At 42.6% G+C, this 20,678-nt stretch overlaps 1 protein-coding gene across 2 annotated transcripts; it reads right to left on the reverse strand.

The window, feature by feature from the left end:
- Positions 1-991: 991 nt before the first annotated feature.
- Positions 992-20,314, reverse strand: MAP3K8 (mitogen-activated protein kinase kinase kinase 8). Of its 2 annotated transcripts, XM_082325270.1 has the most exons (9): positions 20,262-20,314; positions 17,354-17,478; positions 16,072-16,432; positions 13,113-13,277; positions 11,341-11,602; positions 9,036-9,142; positions 4,624-4,776; positions 3,743-3,989; positions 992-2,218 (listed from the first exon to the last, which is right to left on the reverse strand). In XM_082325270.1, the coding sequence occupies exons 2-9, from the start codon at positions 17,386-17,388 to the stop codon at positions 2,085-2,087; spliced, it is 1,464 nt and encodes a 487-aa protein (XP_082181396.1). In that variant the 5' UTR covers positions 17,389-17,478; positions 20,262-20,314; the 3' UTR covers positions 992-2,084. The 2 variants fall into 2 exon arrangements, with proteins under 2 accessions (XP_082181396.1, XP_082181395.1); XM_082325269.1 differs by lacking the exon at positions 20,262-20,314 and having other exon boundaries at positions 16,072-16,301; positions 17,354-17,416.
- Between the last annotated feature and the right edge of the window lie 364 nt (positions 20,315-20,678).

Consider the following 20,678-nt stretch of genomic DNA (forward strand, 5'->3'; position numbering starts at 1 on the left):
CAAGCAATGGTAAAAGCCCCCTAGCAGCCTGTAATTCCAACATGCATCTCATTGTTGAAGTGTCTAGGCACTTGATAAGCACCTGCATAACATCTAGCCACTATTTTGTGGGGATAAACACCTTAATTTTATAGAAGGGAAACTGGAGAAGAGATTTTAAGCCCACCTCCAGTTACCTGAAAAGCTGCTTCCTACTAATTCTGTCAATCTCATTATAGATCAAAAGCCATCAGCAAAAGACCAGAAAATTGAACCCAGGTCTCTCAAGGCAAAGGTGAGCATCTGAAGCATTAGGGTCATGTTTTCTTTAAGTCAGCTACACTGAAAGTCTGATCCCTGAATATCCTAATCACTACAGCCAGGATAAATATGAAGAGGGCTCCCCTACACAGCTCTCCTCAAAGCAGCTAGGCATCTAGAGATTTTGCACAAAGTACTGGAGCAGGTGGGTTATTCCCAGCAGAATTTTTTATAGCAATTAACATCAAGATTGAAGCGCTGCGTGTTGTACACAACTGCTGTGCAACATCCACGCAGTTGAGAAGGACTGTTGGGGTCTGAGAATGAGGTTTTGTCAGAAGAAACATTCATCGTCTCTTACCAAAGTCCAAAATCCATCAACAATGACCTCCACCCAACTCCCCAAAAAGTGGAACGATGTGTGTAGAGTACCTGGGCCATGGTAGGGGAGGTTGGCCCAAATATGGTCACAGCCCCACACTGTTTTCAAAGATGAAAGAACAGAGTGACCACATCTCAAGGCACTGAGCTGGATTTATTCATTTGACCATATCAGTATCAAACTAGAAATCATCTGTTTAAGATCACGTGTTAGATAGGAGCAGCATTAAATAATAGACGTATGAAAAAGAGACTGTGCTTCAGAAAAGATTCAGTGTACAACATACATAGTATGCCATTTTAACACAAATGCTTATAAGAGTCATCCTAAGCATCAAAGAGAGTTTTATAAAAGTTTACGTTCTCATCCCATGGGATGTACAGAACTATGCAGTTTACATAGTTTTACTATCATCCAAAACATCATGTTTCAAATGTATGAGGCACAGCAAGAACAATATAATTCCATTTCCATAGGAACATAAACACAGCTTGTCACTAATGACACGCTTTCCAAACCATAGCACTCACGGCAATTATACATGTGTACAATTTTAAAGTATTAAAAAGCAAGAGGCTGGAGCCTGCCGACTGTTACCGATAAGGGAATAACATTTGCTCTACCCTTGGAAACTACCCAAGGTACCCTCACAGTAGCTGTAACATAGGAAGCAGGTGAAGTCACTGCTGTGCTTTGCCAGGGCCAGCTTGCTGTGCTATTCCCAAAGCTAACCAATATAGCCAGTGAAGGATTCGCTACACCCACAGAGAAGGGGAACAGCACCCTGCTTATCTCTGACAGCCCAGGGAAGATGCAAAGTTAAAACACATCTGTAACCAAGTGATGCTTTGGCTCCAGAGACAGCTGATAGAAATTAGCTCAGCTTAAGGGAGGCCCTGATTTCCATTAAGAATGACCAGAGACTGGCCAAGACTCAAAGACAGAACAAGACTGAACCAGTCTTTGACTGGCTAAGTCAAGGACTTCTTTTTTGGAAGGTTTTTTCTAAGGACAGCTCAGATAGACTGAATGTTACAGCCCACATGCTCAAGGTTTTTTTTGTTTGGGGTTTTTTTTTGTTTTTTTTTTTTTTTTTGTTTTTTTGTTGGTTTTTTTGGAGTTTTTTTTGTTTTTTTGATGGCAGTATTTGCAAGCATATATTACAAGTTTTATAAAAGTGCAAGGCCCAGCACAGGAAGATATCCCGGATTAAGACATTCCCAGTGTTCTTTTTGCCGCCTTCTTGTTGGTCAACCAGCAGACGCACAAATATCGTTGCTTGTGATCAGCTTATCAGAGCCCCTAAGGGTTTAGCTTAATCATCTGTTCAATTAAACACTATTCACATTTTACAGCCTACAATGGCAGTATTTTTATGTACAAATTTGAAAATCAAGTCTTAAAATCAAGTTTTAAGAGGTAGAGGTCCATTTCTGACCTGCCGACACACAATGTTACTGAGTCAGTCGTATTCTAAGGCTGGTGGTCCCCTAACAATATTGAAGTAACCAGCTAGAGCTCCAAGATCTATGTAGAGTGATCTTTGCCTCTTTAGCAGGTCCGACTCTTCCATGCTTCCAGTACACAATGAGGAATCTAAAAAGGAAAGAGACAAAGCATGTTCTTATTGCACAAATAGCAACATTAGTTCAGTTCCATGGTTGCAGACATTTCTGGAATAATTGGCCTAATATTTGCTTTTATTTATCTGTGGTTTAGAAAGCTTCACTTTTAAGGACAATATAACATAAACCTCATATAAAACAAAATAAAAGATGCCATATCAACCCACAACTCTAAGGCAAAGAAAGGTAACCAGTTTGCTACTGAAAAGAGCAAGTGTGTTCAACTATTTCAAAAAAACCTCCATCAGCTGGGACAGCTCAGCAGAGCTTCCTCATCCTCTGAGCCATAGCGCTAAAGGAGAGTTTGGTGCAAGAAAAACCTCTGCTAGCTTTCTGCCAGTTGAGAATTCCCCTTCATTACAGGGGAATTTTAATCTAAACAGATGACATCCTCTTTGCGTCGCTGGGTGTGACAATACAGAACAAATCTGGGACCATCAGTCTTAATTATTTTTTTCTTTTAAATCAAGGTCTGAAGAAACCTTTGCAATGGCAGAACACTGAATACTTCTGTAATGAGTGTCCTGCAATCTCAAGCACCTAAACTAAAGTTCCAGTTTGATGGTCAAATATTTTTTCATCTTCAAAAGAATTGATTCAGATAGCCTAAGCTAGTAAAAGGATTACGCACCCACAAGGCAAAATCCAGAAGGAGCAATGCCATTCTAGATGCAAAGGCATTGATTTAAATGTTAAGTAGATTCGTTGCAACACTTATGCATTATGGCACCCAAAACTTTGCATAGATATCTTTTCAAATACTTATCACAATCAAATAAACCACTTGCCTGGGGTCAGTTTTTAAATGCTTTTTGTCAGAACCCTCCAAATATATTTTACAAGTAGAAGAAGAGCATTTTGAAGCCTGTTAGCAGGTTGCTGGCTGCTAATCTCCCTTGGTCTTGATATTAGCTGAGGACACACTGAGTTTTCTAACTGGTTCATGTATTATCCTTCATAAAGCACTTATTAATGCACAAGGGAACTGTGTTCTATCCTACAGTAATTTTTGTTTTTAAAACAAAGGGCTTGTACTGATGACACTCAGCAACATTACAGTTACAGTTTTGTGTGTGTCTTTAAGGAAGGGTTGGTTTTGGTGGTGGTGGTGGTTGTTGGGACTTTTTTTTTTTTTATATAACGAACAAATCATTAGCATCAATAAAACATCTCTACTACTGTGGCAAATTAAGGCAATTTGGGACAGCAGCCTATACTTTGTGAAGAAGTATCCTGAATGACTGCCAGGGCTTTTTCATGAGCCAGCCCTTCCGGAGCTGCAGAATTCAGGCTAAGTTCTTCCCCTGTTGAAGTCAATGGGCGTTTTACATAACACTTAATGAGCTCTGGGTCTGATCTCATCTGATTGGGATTTTTACTGGTCTCTTTCCAGAAGCTTTCTGAGTTTCATTTATTTCTAAACACTCTCTCACATCAAGCTTTCACACAAAGTAAAACCTACAAAGTGCAAGGTAAGTAAGCCTGATATCATTACCTGTAATGTTTTCTGGCAACTGCAGCTCCTTCCTTGCGAGTAGTCTTTTCCTTTCAAACAATGCAGAGTCCAGACTCTGGCACCGCGGTTGCTCTTCTGGGGGTGGGTGTAAGGCTTCATGCTTCAGTAAGTCTGCTGCAGACAGCCTATGATTAGGATTCCTTTCTAGAGCTGCTTCTAGCAACTCTCTCATGGAAGTGCTGCAGTCTTCAGCAATGTCCTCTAAGGGAGGAGCTTGCTTGTGTATCTGTTGGAATAAAAAAAAAAAGACCATTGAAACAGTTATTCCAAAAACAATGGAAGAGGAAGTCACAGATAACCACGAGTGGTCTGGGAATTCCCCACTTACAACTCATCATCTCGCTGAGCTGCATTGATCAATCAGAACAGAACATGTAACTGCACAAAACCCACCTTCTTTAAAATCAGATTTTATCATAAATTTAAAAACTCAAAGCAACTCCAAGGAAGCCTAAAATCCGGTGCAATGCAAATTCACCAGATTTCTGTACCACGCTGGAAGAACCAGAGAATCAGATTTGCCAGGCTCTGTTTTTTATCTGCAATTTCTAAGCAAAACAGACAAGTAGAACACAGATGAGCTTGTTTCAATGAAGTCTCATGCTGTTCTAACCCTGTCCTTGCAGTAAACCCCAGGCCTGTAAATTGTAACACAAACCACAGAGATGACTCCAGCTCAGCCTCTGTCTTCCCCTAAATGATCAAAACCCACTTCTTCCCTCCCTCCCCCCAAGCAAAAAGGATGATATAATCTCTCTGACAAATATTTTGATAGTTTTTATATGACTGGAGCTTTCCCAACAAGAGTACAGGAAACACTTCAACTGAAACTGAGCTACAGCTTTGCTAAGGACACTTACAATATAGAGGTAGGATGGATATGCAGAACGAGGGTATCTGTTCACCCAGGGGGGGACGCCGGTTTGCATATGAATAATAGTAGCTCCCATGCTGTAGATGTCTGCTTTTGTTGTGTGGCCTCTGCAGAGGATAACTTCAGGGCTCATGTAAATCTGTGAAGAATAGTCAAAAAAAGATTCATCAATAGGGGAAAACAACAAGCAAAGACGAATCGTGACATTTTGTGATTCAGGAAACCCCCCTCTGAAGGGATGCATCCCACTAGTACCTGCAGCCTAAAGACCAGGGAATAAGATTTTTCTGCTCTGCACATTGCCACAATCACAGAGATTTTCTGGTCTGGCTTCTGGACAAATTCATATTCCAGGTTTGCCCTCCCCAGACAAGCCACAGCTCAGTGGCTATGGGACTTAGCTGAGCTGTGAGAGGCTGATGTTCAAGCCATGGCTCTGCTTCATTCAGCTGGGTAGCAGGAACCTCATTCCTCCACAGCAAAAGGAGGTGCCTGAATTGCCAGTTTGTTTTGTGGGGCACTGCTGGGACTGCTCCATTCTGCTTGAACAACATGGGCATGCATTAGGCTAAAAAGACAGGGTGTCTCCGCTGCTAGCCACCCAGCTGGGGGTAGGAGTCCACTCCTCAGATCCCTGTTACACTGGATACTACACAACTGACAGATATACACCTTCCTGTCTTCCTTACTCTTCTCCTCTCCACCCCTCATCCAATAACCTGTATGCTGAGGCTTTATCCTAAGAAATGGGATGGTGAGGAACAAACCAAGTCTAAGCCAAGGCATAAATTAAAAAACAGATCTCTTAAGTCCTGCTGCGTGCCCTTTCCACTAGGCCACCCCAGAGCAGCTATTAAGGCAAGCATCCCTCTTCCATTCTTTTTTTAAACCAAAAATTCTAATCTCAGCTAAACCAAAACAGAGTTTCCATCCAAACATTTCACTGAAACGTTTGGATTTGCCAAGAGTCTGAAGAAGGATCCGGTGGGAAGCTCGAGGCAGCTGGGAGCGCGGTGGGAGGAGAACCAGCCGGGCAGGATGCAGGAGGCACACCCGGCGGCTGGCAGGGCAGGAGCGGCCCGCACGGCTCTGCCACGGCCACTGGCCCGGGGAGTAGGTTTCAACACAACCTGGGCACAGCCCACAACACACTAGGTTAGCAAGCCGCCCTATTTGCTTCTGGTTTCTGCTTTTCCCTCACCCAATTTCCCTCTAAAGGAGCCAAACAGAACTTTAATTAGTTCAAGTCATCCTGTCACAAAGAATCACACTAAAAGCCATTAACTGACACAAGAGCAGGAAGTTAAGTCATCACCACATGGTTTGACTACTTATTACCACAGATCTAGAACAGCTGTAGGGCTCACGCAAATTCCAGGGAATATTTCCCAGTAAATCACATACCGTATCTGCAAACAGAGCTTCAGATCGGAATTGTGTGCAAAGGTTCAGCAGGCATCTACAGCTGCTGCTTACCCCTATCCATTGCTTTCCTCAGGGCTAAGATACAGTAAGTGCATCTGCACCCGCTACATTTAAGTCTCATAAGGAGCAAAGAACAGAATTTCTACTTTTGCAAAAAGAAGTCATTAGCATATACAGTGCAACTTGAGTAAAATCTATGTGAACAAAAAGCAGCTGCCTTCTTGAAAAAAGGATGCTGCAACAAGAACCTGTCTGCAGTTATAGTCAAAGTGTGAAAATGGTCGAAATGCACCTTGATAGCACAGGGCCAAAAAGCAAAAACGAGATGTGCACCCAAGCTGTGATTTCAGACTGATTTAGACTGGCCTAAGACTCTGTTGCCACCAAAGTAGGCAGCCCAAGCCCCAGGTACCTTCCCATTCCCACTCCTTCCTACTGCTGGGCTGACACTTGTCTGCCAGTCGGACCAGAGACACGAGCCAGCTAAAGCCCAGTCCTTTTCTTCATGCCGTGCTAGTTTTAGTTTAGCATTCCTGCAAATGAATCACACCTTCCACATTCCATAAATCTTAGCAGACAACTTTTTCCTCCCCTCAAATGGTTGTAACTGAAGCTCACATATTTTAACAAAGTGACAGGAGCATAACAGAAATTGTGGCAAATGCCTAGAAAAAGTATTTCCTGCAGAGCACTTTCATCACAACCATGGTATATTGTGCTGCATGCGTTGCACACACGCTGCTCAGAAAACCCAGGTTTTTCATGCTACACCAACTAAGCAAAATTTAACTGTCTTTCAGTTACTCTGCCTAGAATTGCAAGTATTCATTTTCACAAACACAAAGAAGATTCACTATGTTCAGACTTTCTGTGCTATAGAAGCAAATAAAAATCCTAAATCCCCAGAGAAGAACATGCCCAGGAGAAAGGTAACTCCAGCTGCCACTTCCTTCGTGGACACGAGTCTCTGCCAGTACCAGACGTAAGAGAAACCCGCCAGTTCACAGGCACGATGCTGCATGGCAGTGATAGAGCCCTAGCAAGGGGTTGCACAGCAACATGCGGAAACAGCACTCCTGGACAACCGCACCACTTCTTAAGGGTGCATAATAGAGGGCACAAAACTCAGGAGGACTTTGAAGAGTCAAGATCTTACTCTGAAAAAATCAAGAAAGCCAGTGCTATCAAAGATTACAGAGGACATTTGTGAGTGACTGGATTAGGCACCCCACAAGGCTGAACACAGGCACTATGGAGAGGATGATGCCTAGGAGAAAGACTGTGAGCAGAAAACCCTATGGATTAGCATTCTCAATGTTCCTACAAGTCTTTGGTATTTGAAAATCTCCTTTCCCAGCGCTCTCTCTGTAACCTTACTTCTGGCTGCGATGCTGCAGCAGAACAGCAGAATTGCCAGTTCTGAGGACTGGCTACCTCTCCCCTCAGACAGCAAACACCAAGCACCGCCACGTTTCAGGGTTGTGGGGATTATCGGCTTTCTGAGGACATAGCTGCAGGTGCTCAACAGTGCGGAATAATTTTCTTCCTACTAAATGAAGAACTAAGTGTTTTTGCAGTTGTTCTTACCAACACGAACTTGACCTGTCCTGCAACAGCCAGGAGAGGATCATCACCAGTCAACTCTACAAACCTGGAAATTTCCTGTTTACACACTTCTCCATCCTTGGGAAATACCTTACCAGGGCTTCCAACTCATTCCCACCATTTTTCTTATTCTCATTAACAGCACACAAAAAACCCCCAGAACAAAAAAAACCAACCCAAACCAAAATAAAAACCCCACAAAGCATGTACGTTAAATGTCAGAAAGCATGTTCCTTCCAGTACAAAGCACATACATTAAATGCCAGAAAGCATGTTGCTTCCAGTACAATAAGCATTTTAAGCTCTTAACTCCCCTGACTAGAAAGACAGTGAAAACAAATTCAAGTATTTTCCCAAATATCTCAAAAACAAATAAACAAACAGGCCTGGTGTTCTGTGAAATCTTAGTTTATCTTACTCTTCCAAGGAGTGAAATGCTCTTTGGCAGTTATACAAGTTCTCTGAACACATGCCTATGCTGTGGAAGACTATGAAAACATCAAGTGCCAGCATTTCAGCTGAAGTGTTTCCTGTAAAAAACCTCCTCCGGCAACAGAGAGCATGCAAAGCCACATTTGCAGCAGCTATCCAAGCTAATTGTTGCTGCTTGGTTGTTTGTTAAAGCTCCAGCCCTAGAAACACTTCGGCACACGGGCAGCCCAAGTGCCATGCAGGACCTCTGTGCACGTTCAGAGTCAAAGTCGCTGAGAACATTTAAAAGGCCCCCACCTCCATCACTGTAATGCCTAAGCAGTTTACCAGATAATCATCAACCGTGCCATACATAACCCCCAAAGGACAAGATGGTTACATGTAGATAGGGAACAGAGCTTAGAGCTTATGCTGTGGAAGACTATCAAAACAGCAAGTGCCAACAAACAGCAAGCACTAAGGGATGAAACCCAGAGGTCTGTAATTTCTGCGGTTTCAAAGGAGCTGTCAAACTACTGTGTCGAGCAGGTCACCCCAGTCCAGAGCTGGTATCTCAGAAGAAATCTTTGCTAGAGCAAAGAACCAAATTCTAGTCTGAAACATCTCTGACCAGCAGCTGATTCACTGCAAACAACCCTCCTTTGCTTGACTTAAATGAATCCCAATTTCTCTTTGACTTCAGATTTAATAATCGCTAACAAATGGGACTGCAGAGAAGGTGACATAGCTTTCAAAGTGTGACAGCTGATTCTCCATTCAGTAAGTTGAAAAGAAAAATATAATTGAGATTATACAACTGTTTGCTTGTAACTTTTTGATAAGTTAATATAAAACTTTATTGCCCAAGCTTCTACCCTCAAGCTCCAAATTTGAGCCTAAGCATCACAACCAAGGGAGTAATACAACATAAGGGCTTTTGCACCTCCAGCTTCTTACCTCTGTTCCTCTAAGGTCCTTGGGATAGTAAATGTCTTCAGTCATTTGCACACTTAGGCCAAAATCCACCAAAACAGCCTTAGTTGACATAAAGACAATGTTGCTTGCTAAAAGAAAAACAAAACCGACAGCATTTAAGTTTCTAGCACATTAGGCATTTATTTTGCAACATGCCTGTTTCATTTGGATGTTAGCCTGAAAAGGGAGACTAGCACAACCAGTCTCTATAGCTGACACAGTCCTTCTCCTAGCCAAAAGACGTCCGTTAGTCATTGGGTCCAATTTTAAATTATATCTTAAAAATCAAACTGGACTGGTTTACGTAAAAGAAGAATCAACATTTGGACATTTTCCTAGCTTAAAAAAAAAAAAGGGAAGAGAGAGAAAAAAATGGCTGAGGGTAAAGGAGGAAGGTGGAAGACTGGTAGGCACCTCAGCACAGAGAGGCTTGCTCTGAAGATGTTTAATGGTCTCCAAGGTGGAAAGCATGCAGCGCAGGTCTGGCTATAAACAACATAACTGTTGGTTACCAAGAAGTTTCTCTACACTAATGATTTAAACGAGGACAGAAACAGAGAGGAACCGAGGCCCCTCCACAGCAGCCACACCAGCCTCCTGCGCTGGCCAGCGAGAGCGGCTCAGCGTGACGACAGAGGACAGACTGCGGCTGCCAAAGAAATAAAAGACAGAGTTCCAAACTCCCACTGAATTGCAGCAATGTCTAGGAGCTTAATTCACTTTCCTTCATAAAACTCTGCCTAAGGCACAACTTTGTACTCAGAGGCTTTCTTTGCAGTTGTATTTCTGATCAAGTATTTATGAAGGTAGTGCTCTGTATAAGCCTTCAGAAATTATTGTTTGCTGTTTCAGAAGACATGGACAAATGAAGTCACCAAGTTACACAACATAAACACATCTTCTCCCAGAGGAAACTGTGGGTCATTCTCCGCCTTGACAGTGCCCACTGTGACCCTCCAGTGAGAAGACGCAGGCTTGATTTCAGCAGGACTGGTTCCTGAAGCAATCCTTCACATACCTGCCTCCTTACCAGTGCTACAAAACTACATAAACTTGTAATTTTAGGGATACCTTTGAAGATACGGACTTTAAGCACCACATAAATCATGGTGCAGAGGGCCACGCTGCCATAGCGCAGCAAGCTCTGCAACGAAACAGCGTGGCCGGGGTTTGCACCCCGGCACCTCCAGGCCTGGCGGCCATCAGCCCCGGGAGGCCTCCGCCTCAGCTCCTGCCCTGCACCCAGCGACGCAGGAAAAGGCTGGGAAAAGCGAAATGCACTCACATCCACCACATTCACAATGGGCTGGTTCTCCTACCCACTATCTAGATGTAGTGGGTTGGGGTTTGGCTGGTTTGGTTTTTCAACCTTTTAATTAATGTCGTTGTTACTGCCAATTACAATAAACCCATAGGAAAGACTCTTACTACAAGCGAGAATGCACAACTAAGGGAAAAATTAAGCAGTTTTATAGTTGCCAGAATCTCAAAGGCTTACATCTAAAGTACTGACCCACATTAACTAAAAAAAAATGCAAAATTAAGATAAAAATTTAGCAATTCCTGATAATTGCCTTCTGTCAACTATTTATTGTAACACTTCAGTTCGAATATTTCTATTTCAAACCCTCAAGTTTAGCAAAAATTAACTCTCAGAAGCAATATGTCTTCATTAGAAGCACTGTTACTAGAAAGCCTGCGGGGGGAGGTGGTGCTGGAAGAAACAGTATTTCATATTAAATTAAATTAAATGCATTAAAATTAAATTTTAAAGCAATTTGATTTAGGCTTAATATCAATACATTTTGATTACTTATACATCTTAATACCCAGAGCTTTTTAAAAGCAAATATATACTAAAATTTGCAGTAACTGTTGAAAGAAAAAACCAGGACAAGTTACGTATTTAGTTTCAAAGTGTCTCAAACTGAGGAGCAGCCACGCAGAAGCATAAAAGCTAAAAGCAGGTGCAACTGGAAGGTGGGCATGGAAGCACTCAGGATGAATTTACATGGAAAGAGGGAAACTTCTGGCTTAACACAAACTGATAATTTTGCTCATTTTCTTTAGGTTTTTATTTCAAATTGAGCTGCTCAAGAAAGGCAAAGGAACTATGACTTTCGAATCGTCCTCACCACTGAAGTTAATTAATAAATAGCGTAAATAACAATTATCTCCAGAACCTGACCTTGTGATTTGTGGGGCATTATCCATCCCTCCCTCCCAGAGCCCCAGGCTCTCCACCAGAGCTCCAGCCCAGCCTGGACTGGGAATCACACACACATACGTTTGATATCGTGGTGGATAATCCTCTTGGAGTGGAGAAAGTCAAGTCCTTTCAGAATATGCTTTGTCACCCAAATGATTTCAAATTCTCTCATAGGACCACAACTCTCCAGCTTTTCCATGACAGATCCTCCCTCTCCGGCTTCCATGAAGAGATGGATCGTCTCATCCCACAAAATAGCACCGTATAATTCAGCAATGTTTTCGTGACGGAAACATGCCTGTATTTCAACATCCGATGGTTTGAACTGTTCCACTGGGACCTAGGACATTGAAACAAAACCACAGAAAAGCAGCTCAAAAAACAAGTTATGTGTACTAACACTAGTTATCCTATAGATTAAAATGGAAGAAGGAAGCAAAGCACTCCTATCCACTTGTTAAAATACAGAGCTTTATTTTGATCCTGTGACTTGTTCTTCCTTTCCAGTCGAGATACATCCTGTTTAAAGTTGAGACAGTTTTTGGAATCATGCCCAAATAAAAATGCAATCTTCCAGAAAAAACAATGTAGCAAGAGTTATTCCCGTCAAAATCTGGTGGTTACGCAAAAGCTCTATGCAAATTTCCTGGTGGAGGAGATAAAAATCCCAGTGCTTTTTCTCTTAGCTTTGTGCAGTCTCATCTGCTCTACCACAACTATACACCTGTCTGACACGTGGATCAGTGCTTGCAGCACTCAGCACGGGTTACAGACTAACCATGCTCAGAACCACTACTGACCTCGATTCAATCCTTATCAGTGCTGGTTTATGGCTTACAAGAAATTAAGCCTGCTTTAAAACGAGCACCCGGCAGCACTATATTTATTTAAAAAGTACTGACAGCAGATTGCTAAGACAATAAAAAACAGTGTTTGCTTACACACAGAAAGGCTACTACGCTCTTTTTATTCTCTTTCCCTCAGACTTGTGGCTATGAACCAAATAAGAGGCTAATATTCTTACTGCGAGGAGAAATACTGTTTGTATTTTCAGAAATATTAGGATGTTTTAACTCTGCAGTGGGTTATGCAGGAGCTGCAAACTAAATCTGTTCCCATGTGGATACGTTGGCTGCAAGGGAAGGACATAAAACTGCCTCCCCAACTCTTTGACATGCAGAAGTAATACAGGTACTTATTCATGAGCTGGGGGATATAGAGCAATGTCCCAGCTGAGCTTTTACTGGCCCTAAATATTTACTGCCCAATTTAGAATAACAAGTTGAAAGAAAATGTTGGCTTGTATAAAAATAGGGGGATGCTCAGCAGTTTTCTTGAGACATCTCACGACCCTAAGCTGAGTCAGTGCCCAAAACAGAATGAGAGTTACACGTAAGCTGAGCTTTCAGGGACATTAATGGCACTGCAGTAAAGAAAATTTAAGTCTGAGGACCCCAGTTAAAGGACAAGATCCTAAAACCATCTGTAGCAACAGGGTTTTGCTATCACCTTCAGCAGGGACGTGATCTCATGCTGATATTTTACCACTCTGAGTACAGCAGGACAAGTAGAAATTCTTCTACCCCCACACCGCAGCAGACCTGCCCACGTGGCAGTTACACATACTTCCCGATACTTTCAAAATGCAGAAACTTCTGCAGTCTCAGAGCCAAAAAATTAAAACAAGTTAACAGTTAAATACATACCTTTTTCCTACCTTGTGTAGGCCAACAAAACCAAGATGATCATCAGCCTAACAGTGGAATTTGATGCAGACATATTTGAAAATATACTGTATGTACTATGTCGTACAATGTTTGCTCAGAGATAAAACTATTGAACTAACATACCAGTTTGCATGCCATTCGTTTCTTGGTTTCTCTGTCTTGGGCTAAGTACACCTTTCCAAAAGCTCCCCGAGGAATAAAATCAGAGCCAATGTTCCTGTAAGTCAGCTTCCACGGAAACAGAAGCACATCCGAGTCGATTTGATAGCGGCCATTCTTGGGTGTGATCTGTGAAGTTAAATAAAGTTCACAATAAAGTTAAAACTACTTCAAGCCTAATTAATTTTATACATGTAGTGGAAAAAAAAAAATATCACTTATATACGTGCATGATGCATGGGATCTGTTCAGCAGTCTTTATTTAGAAACACCAAATGGGAACAGCATGTGAGGTGTGGCATTCATTCACAGCCCAGGCATCCACGTTTCTCTCCAGTGACTAACTTACAAAGTGTAAGTTGCAATTAATTGTCTTGAAACAACAACAGCAGCAGCAGCTGGGTTAATGAAATTACCCACCTCTTGTTATTAGATTCACCTGCACATGTTTGTCCTTCCTGTAATCTGTTAACTTGTTATGCCACATACCTGTTACTCACAAGCTATCTTATATGATGTGAGCAAGAGTTTCAGCATTTCCTAATATCACATGTACTGCTAGGGGAACACATTTTAATTTTCCATCTTGTATCAGAGTTTCTGATGCTTAGTAAAAGGTCGAAGAAGTCTGCCATGATTTTACCAGCCACCTTCTTCTAGTTTTATACGGTAGTTAAAAAAAAAAAAAAGAGTGGGAATCACACTGTCTGCTTTAGCTGGGTAAGGTTGGGATCTTTGGCTGTCTATACTGTCAGCAAGGCGAGGAGGGCTCCTCCAGGAAGCAATTCAGAGCATCTAAGTCAGTATCTTGCTCTAAATCTGCCTCCGAAACAGCTCCCTCCCTCTGCACATGACAGAGAGAGACCAAACTCCTAACTACAGCCATGTGAGTACTGCTTGAGGTTTGATGTTATTTCTTCAGTCTCTTAATACTCTCTCAGCTAAAGAATTGGTAATGTTTACTGTGAATATGCTTTTAATTAATTCAGGGATATACAGTATTGTCGGTACCTGGAATATCATTAACCTATTTACTCCTACTTTATTAAGATTCTTGAAGTTATGTAAAAGCAGATCAAGGATATTTATCAGTTTATGTCTGTCACATGGTCTCATGTACTCAGCTCTTCAGCTACCCCATTTAAAGTAACAGCGCACTGGAAAGATTATTCGGTTTAGATTTCTTTTTAAGATGTAATGCACACAATCCTTCTGTGCTTTAACTACCTTCATGTTTTTCAATTAGGAAAGTATCTTCTTGACTGCTAAACTGTCATTTGTGACTAGTATCTACACGAAAAAAGTTAATTCTTAGAAGTTCTTAATTTTGGGGAGGGTAAGTTCTTAACTGTTGCGGGGGTGTCTTTTAATAAAAAGTATTTTACTTCGGATATGCAGAATGAGCCTCCCCTCTACTCATCAAAGCCAAGGTAAAGACTCTAGCAATCCGTACATCTCACCTGCGCGCTTCTGCGTTTCAAGGGGTTGAGACTAGCTAATCCACATGGGTTACACCCATCCTGAAAAGTAACACAGACCAAGTGGAGTGGATTTGCAAAGCAAGAGAGCAACAACCACCACACTATTCATGTTTTTAGGAGGCCTTCAGGACTAGTTCCTAGCCTGGTCCTGCGGAGTGAATGCTCGTTTGTGGCTGTAAGGCATCCTCCAGTTTAGTTTCAACTGAAAGAAATCCAGCTTGTGTGCTCCAAGACCGTTCATGACATGAGCCACGGTGCGTCAGTGGGGCTCACCAGGCAATCAGAAGCACTCCTGATCCTAACTAAAATGCAGTAGGTATTTACAATGTAGATACACCTGCTGAAACGCATGTACAGGTAATGCCCTGCCTCCAATCCTCAGTTGCTCAATGGATCACGTGCATCTAATAGTACTTGGCTCATACCAATTGCATGCATCTATAGAAATAACATGCAAGCCAAACAACCACGAGTATGTAGAACACTGTCTATCCTAAGTATAAGAAACATTTAATATTAGTAACTGTCATTTCAATGTTACAGAGTTTAAAAAGTGACTGTTTTGCAGTACTGCAATGCTCTCTCCAAATCAGAATAAAGCAATACCCTGTGCTATTTCACATCTGAGTAACCAGCATGCCTCAAGCAACCAATGTTCACATATAAAACATATTATATACAAGATATTTAAGATGATAGATGTAGAACATCTTAAGAAAATAAAGGAGCAGCACAAACTTATATGAATAAACTTCCATTTCATAACTGATTGTTTTCAGAGCAACTGATTTTAAATAGAAGTCCAACGACACTAATATCTACAGATGCTTGCAGAACACAAATCATTTTAGGGAAAAAATGAACATATCTCAAAACAACGCACCTATACTTGAATTTAGCAGTGTGTGATATTACATAATATTGTAATTGTGAAAGTCACAGTTGATACTATACGCTTTTTCTCCCTACATTACTACTTTTTACATATCGTGCAGATAGAGTGAACTCAGCTACTATACCAAAATAGATCTTAGACCTTTATTTGGGAGTTTTGCATAATGAACTCTTTTTACTGCAAGAACACAAGGCACTGGAAAACCCTTACCATCTCCCAAACCTGCAGGCCATCATAGTTGTGGCTTTTGCTTTTTTACTGGTTTGCATTCAATGTTGGGAAATGTTTTCTAATCTCCAGGGATACCAAGAGGCAACACAGAGTGGATCCTTCTGAACAAAAGACCTTTCTCCATAGCTGCCTGAGACTGCAGAGGCTAGACTTGATAACCTCAGAGATCCACTCCAGCCCCCCAGGTCTGCACAGGGAACAACAGCCTAACTATTACTCCTGAGACTGCGGCTGATTTTTATTTAGGTTCATTAATAACTTCTAACTCCTAAGGTCTACTAATTTTCAAGTAAAAAAAAAAAAAAAAGAGACATACCATATTCAAGAGGATTCCAGATTCTTGCTGTCTGCATCCTTTAAATTGTTTTGCAGTGTTAGACACCTGATTTGCAAAAGCAAGCAGGTCTTCCACAGTCCCGTATTTGACGGAGGACATCAAAGAAACCTCCCTTTCACAAAACAGTAAAGATTCGGCGCGTTCTTCATTTTGATTTGCCTCTTCACACATTGTAATTAAGCTGTCTTCATAGACTGCAAGGTCTCCACCTGGATAAAGGTTTTCCATGATGTCTATCACCTCAGACATATTTAAATTAGCTAGCAACAAGTCAATCTCCTCTTTGCTATCACTACCCGTGCTCATATACTCCATTCCTGTCCACTTTGCAAAACCACTCCTGAAAAAAAAGAAACAAACAAACCTGAAAACACTTTTCACCTAAATTTGTTTTAGCAAAGTAAGAATGAAAAGAAGTGATCAGGGTGATAGACAGCTCATCATTATACAGCTAGATTTAAAATTATTAATTTGTATTATGCAGAAAATGATTATTAGTAGACTGGGTGAAGAGGAAATGGAGAAAAAGTTTTTGGTAGTGAAACTTTATTTAGAAGTTATTAGTGAACTTGCCCTGTCATTCATTCTCAGAACTTACTTTGATAAAGCTTTTCGTTAGAGGAACTGGCACATTAAGGAAGCACAAGCTAGTTATATTTTGCTGGATATGCAAAAATGAAGGAGCACCCTCAATATAAATGAAGGAATTCATTATTTGGAAATGAATGACAGAGAGATATAAATGTAGTCAATTAGTTTATCCCCAAGTTTTTATGAGCAATTTATGTGATGTGTCCAGAAAGAGGAGAAGGTCACGGAGCAAGATCATTCCACTAGTAATAAGCATCTGTTAGCATCGTTGCATAAAGCACAAGTAAGTCACCACCTGAGATACAAAACCCATCTTTTTTCCAAATAACTGACCAGAACTAGACTTGAACTGAAATTTTCACCAGCTCCAGAAGCAAGTCAGAAATGGAGCTATTGTAAAAGCAATGAGCTTTCAAAGCAGTTTCCAGCAGCCTGTCCTACTCTCACTATTCCTAACAATAACTTTTAAAGATAAATCTTGACCATTTTGCTGAAGTGGACTTTCACTACTAGAAACTGGATTCAACATCCCAAGAAGTCCTTTCCCATCCCAGGTTTCTAGCTGAAGCCAGAGAGAGTTACTCTATTCAAGTTAAAACCATATGCACGGTCAGTCATTAAAATATTTACACGAATAGTTTTCAGCACGTAAATGTCTAGGAGCACTTACCCTGTATTTATCCTGGTTACATCACACGAAACCATCAAAAAGGTCTCAATATAATCCCTAAAGCCGTCATGTTTCTTGAACCCGTATTTACCACCGATGATAATTTCACAGTGTTCTGTACCAGTCTGTTAAAAAAAGCAAAACAAATAAAGCCATGGCAGAGCAGCTCAAGCAGAAGGACTGGTTTGTACTCATATGATCATTTGCTTCACAGGCTTCACGGAAAGAAAAACTAGTAATCACAAGGCTGAGATAACAGGGGATTTTTTTTGCAGAAAGAAAAAAAAGATGACAGCTCAAAAAGAATCAAGCTACTGTATGATCATCCAGATTTCCAAGTAGTAGTGAAAAATAAATTTTCCATGGCTAGGTCCTGAGTTTTATTCTTTGCTAACAGCAAAGAAGAGAATGATCTCCTTTTCCTCTAGCAGAACCGAGTAGAGCGTGCCCTATTTAGACAGCTCTCGTTTCCCTTTTTCATAATCCACTGCAACCATCTATTTTGGGCAAAAGATAACAACCAGACAAAAAGATACTAAAAAAAAAAAAAAAGAAAAAAGAAAAACAGCAAGCACAACCTATTTATCTCAAGGACAAGCAGCAGACTCGGTCCCCTGAGGCCATGAAGCAATGCCGTTTACCCAGGTACAGTTTCTGGTTATGATCGTTATCTTTCTTACCCTCCCCACAAGGACGTGGAAGCTTTGTGGCACATATTTCTCATGGGTTAGAGTATTTACGTCAGCTCTAACGTTGAAGAAAACCGAGTAAAATGACGTGGCTGACTTGGCAAAGAAACTCAGACCACGTGCTGCGAGTTCGAAAGACAGGACAGGACAGCTCAGCAGATGCAGCCTAGGAAAAGGCAAGGGGAGTGCCTGTGGTGCAACGCGCTCCTTCTCAAACCCCGAGGGTGACGGTGGCAGAGCAGCACCGCGTCCCCCCGTCCCCCCAAGATGGACACGACGACTTTCACCAGCACTCTACACCAGGTCACCCCGCCTCAAGTCAACCTGACGGCAACCCTAACATCACGGCAGCCGGCCAGGAAATCTTGTGGTCACCAGCACCACTCAAGCAGGGCTGAGAGAGGTCAGGTTTTTCCAACCTTCACAAGAAATAAAAGATGCTAGGCGTGTTTTCTAACCCCGAGCATCCCACCTTCCTGCTCTATGCCCAAGCTAAAGGCTGTTAACAATGCCCGAAATTATTTACACTTTGTTATAAAGGAAATTTCTATTTTTCCCCACAGCAAGGCTTTTATTCATTGCTTTTTCTGGTGCTGAATTAATGGGGGTGGAGAGAAAAGAAACAGTCCAGTCATAAAAGGAACTGAAAGACTACATGTGAAAAGTCAGGTAAAGTTAGAAACTAGTCCTGAGGGACTTTCTGAAGACAAACACGAGCCTCCCGATGCTCTAGTCTCTTGTGGATAGAGACAAGTACATACCACAATTAAACTAATTCACTCTCTGATAATGTTTTACGTGCAGAAGGCACCTGTACAGTTTAGACCAAACGCAGCTTTCCACAAGTGCCAGCTCTGCTCTGTTCTTCAAAATGTTCCCAAATTACAGCACAATACTAATACTATTCTTGACAGTTTCAGTACTACCCAAAAAGCTCTGAATAACAAGAAAAAGTGACTATAACCTGAATATTCTCAGTTCTGTGCTTTTAGTGCTTGAGAAAAGTTGCCGACCCTTCATTTTTCCCTATATCTAGCAAATTCTAAATACTAAATATTCACATAATGAGAGCAGTGTCTAGACTCTGTAAAGCTGATTTTTTAAATTATGCAGCGATTTATATATTTCCACCACTTGCAAAAAAGGTGTCCAGTTACCAACAGAGAATTCATTCTCCCTTTTTTCCCCTAAAATCCTGTACTAGTATCTGTGCTGGGCACGTAAGTAATGTTGTAAATCATTCTATACAATCCAGTTAAATGAAGAAATTACAGCACTAAGTATGTTTTACTTATGTTCTCAGTTAAAAAAAATGGTTACCTACAGTGGAAAAATAAAACTAAATGTAAGCACTTCAGTCAGTTGCTAAAGCACAAGACTGTTTCTCCAGTTCTGCCATTATTTCAACATCATCACATGAGTAATTTGTAAGCCAAAGGTTTATTTCTCTAATTATCACGAGTAGCTTTTCCTTAAACCCCTTTTTCTGAGAACTGTGCTGCTTGAAAGCATCCTTATATCCACCATATTAAAATAAGAGTAACTGGGTACCAGACTTCTGAGCCCCTGTGGGATTTTTTTGTGTCAAGGATCAACAAAACAAAAAATTAAAAAAAAACTACAATAAAAATCAATAAAAAGAAACACAAACAAAAAACTAACCAAAACCTGCACAGAATGGCTCAACACAATCACACCCCCATAATCAGGATTTCTTGTGCTGCTTTTAGGGAATAATTTTCTGGTCTAAGTGGCAAGTAATTGTCCACCACTGATGGAAAAAAAAAAAAAAAAGTCCTTATTTGCTTTTAAGAAAAGTTATCAACAGACCTTAAAAAACACAATCCCTTTGAAAAAAAGCTCTGCTGTTGAGGGACAAGAAATATCAACAATTTCAATTTCTAAAAGAAAAAAAACCCCCACCCCCTCGCCGGGAGAGTGGCACAAGGCTCCCCTCCGGCAGCGGGGTGCTTCAGAGCCCGCCCGCCGGGCCGCCCCGGGGAGAGCCGCGGCGCTGCGAGGGACGGGCTGCGGCCGCGGCCCGGGCGCCGTGCGGGAGGCGGCGGGCGGCCGGGTGCTGCCCGCGGGAGCCCCCCCGCCCCTCCGTGCCCCGCTGCGCGCCGGCCCAGCGCAGAGGGCGCCCAGCCGCCCCCGCCCCGTCCCCGGGGTCTCTCCTCCCCGGCGCAGCCCCGCGCCCCCCGCCGCCCGTCCCCGCTTACCCGCGGGGCGCCGGGAGAGGCCGCGCCGCCCGCCCGCCGCCCGTCCGCCGGCAGCCAGCGCCGGGGCCGCTCGGCCGGGGCCGGCGGGAAACTCCCGGGGGCGGGGAAGGGCGCAGGTAGCGCCGCCCGCCCCTCGCCGAGGGCGGGGGACCGGGGCGGCCCCGGCCCGCGTTTCTGTTTCGGTTTCCTGGAAGGCGCGAGCCAGCACCGCCTGCCCCGGGCCACGCTGCCGGCGCGCCCCGTCCTGTCCCGTCCCCGGCGGCGGCCGCGGCTCACGGCCGGTGGCGGCGGCGAGCCCCGTCCCCGCGGCCCCGGGTTCCCGCGGGCAGCGTCCGCGCCCGGAGCGGAGGGCGGCAGCCGGCTGCACGCGTAGTTCAAGCACTTTCCGAGTAAAACTTCAGCCGAAGCGCGGGGGGC

The sequence above is a fragment of the Platalea leucorodia genome, assembly GCF_965183815.1.
Source record: "Platalea leucorodia genome assembly, chromosome: 1".
Lineage (NCBI taxonomy): Eukaryota > Metazoa > Chordata > Aves > Pelecaniformes > Threskiornithidae > Platalea > Platalea leucorodia.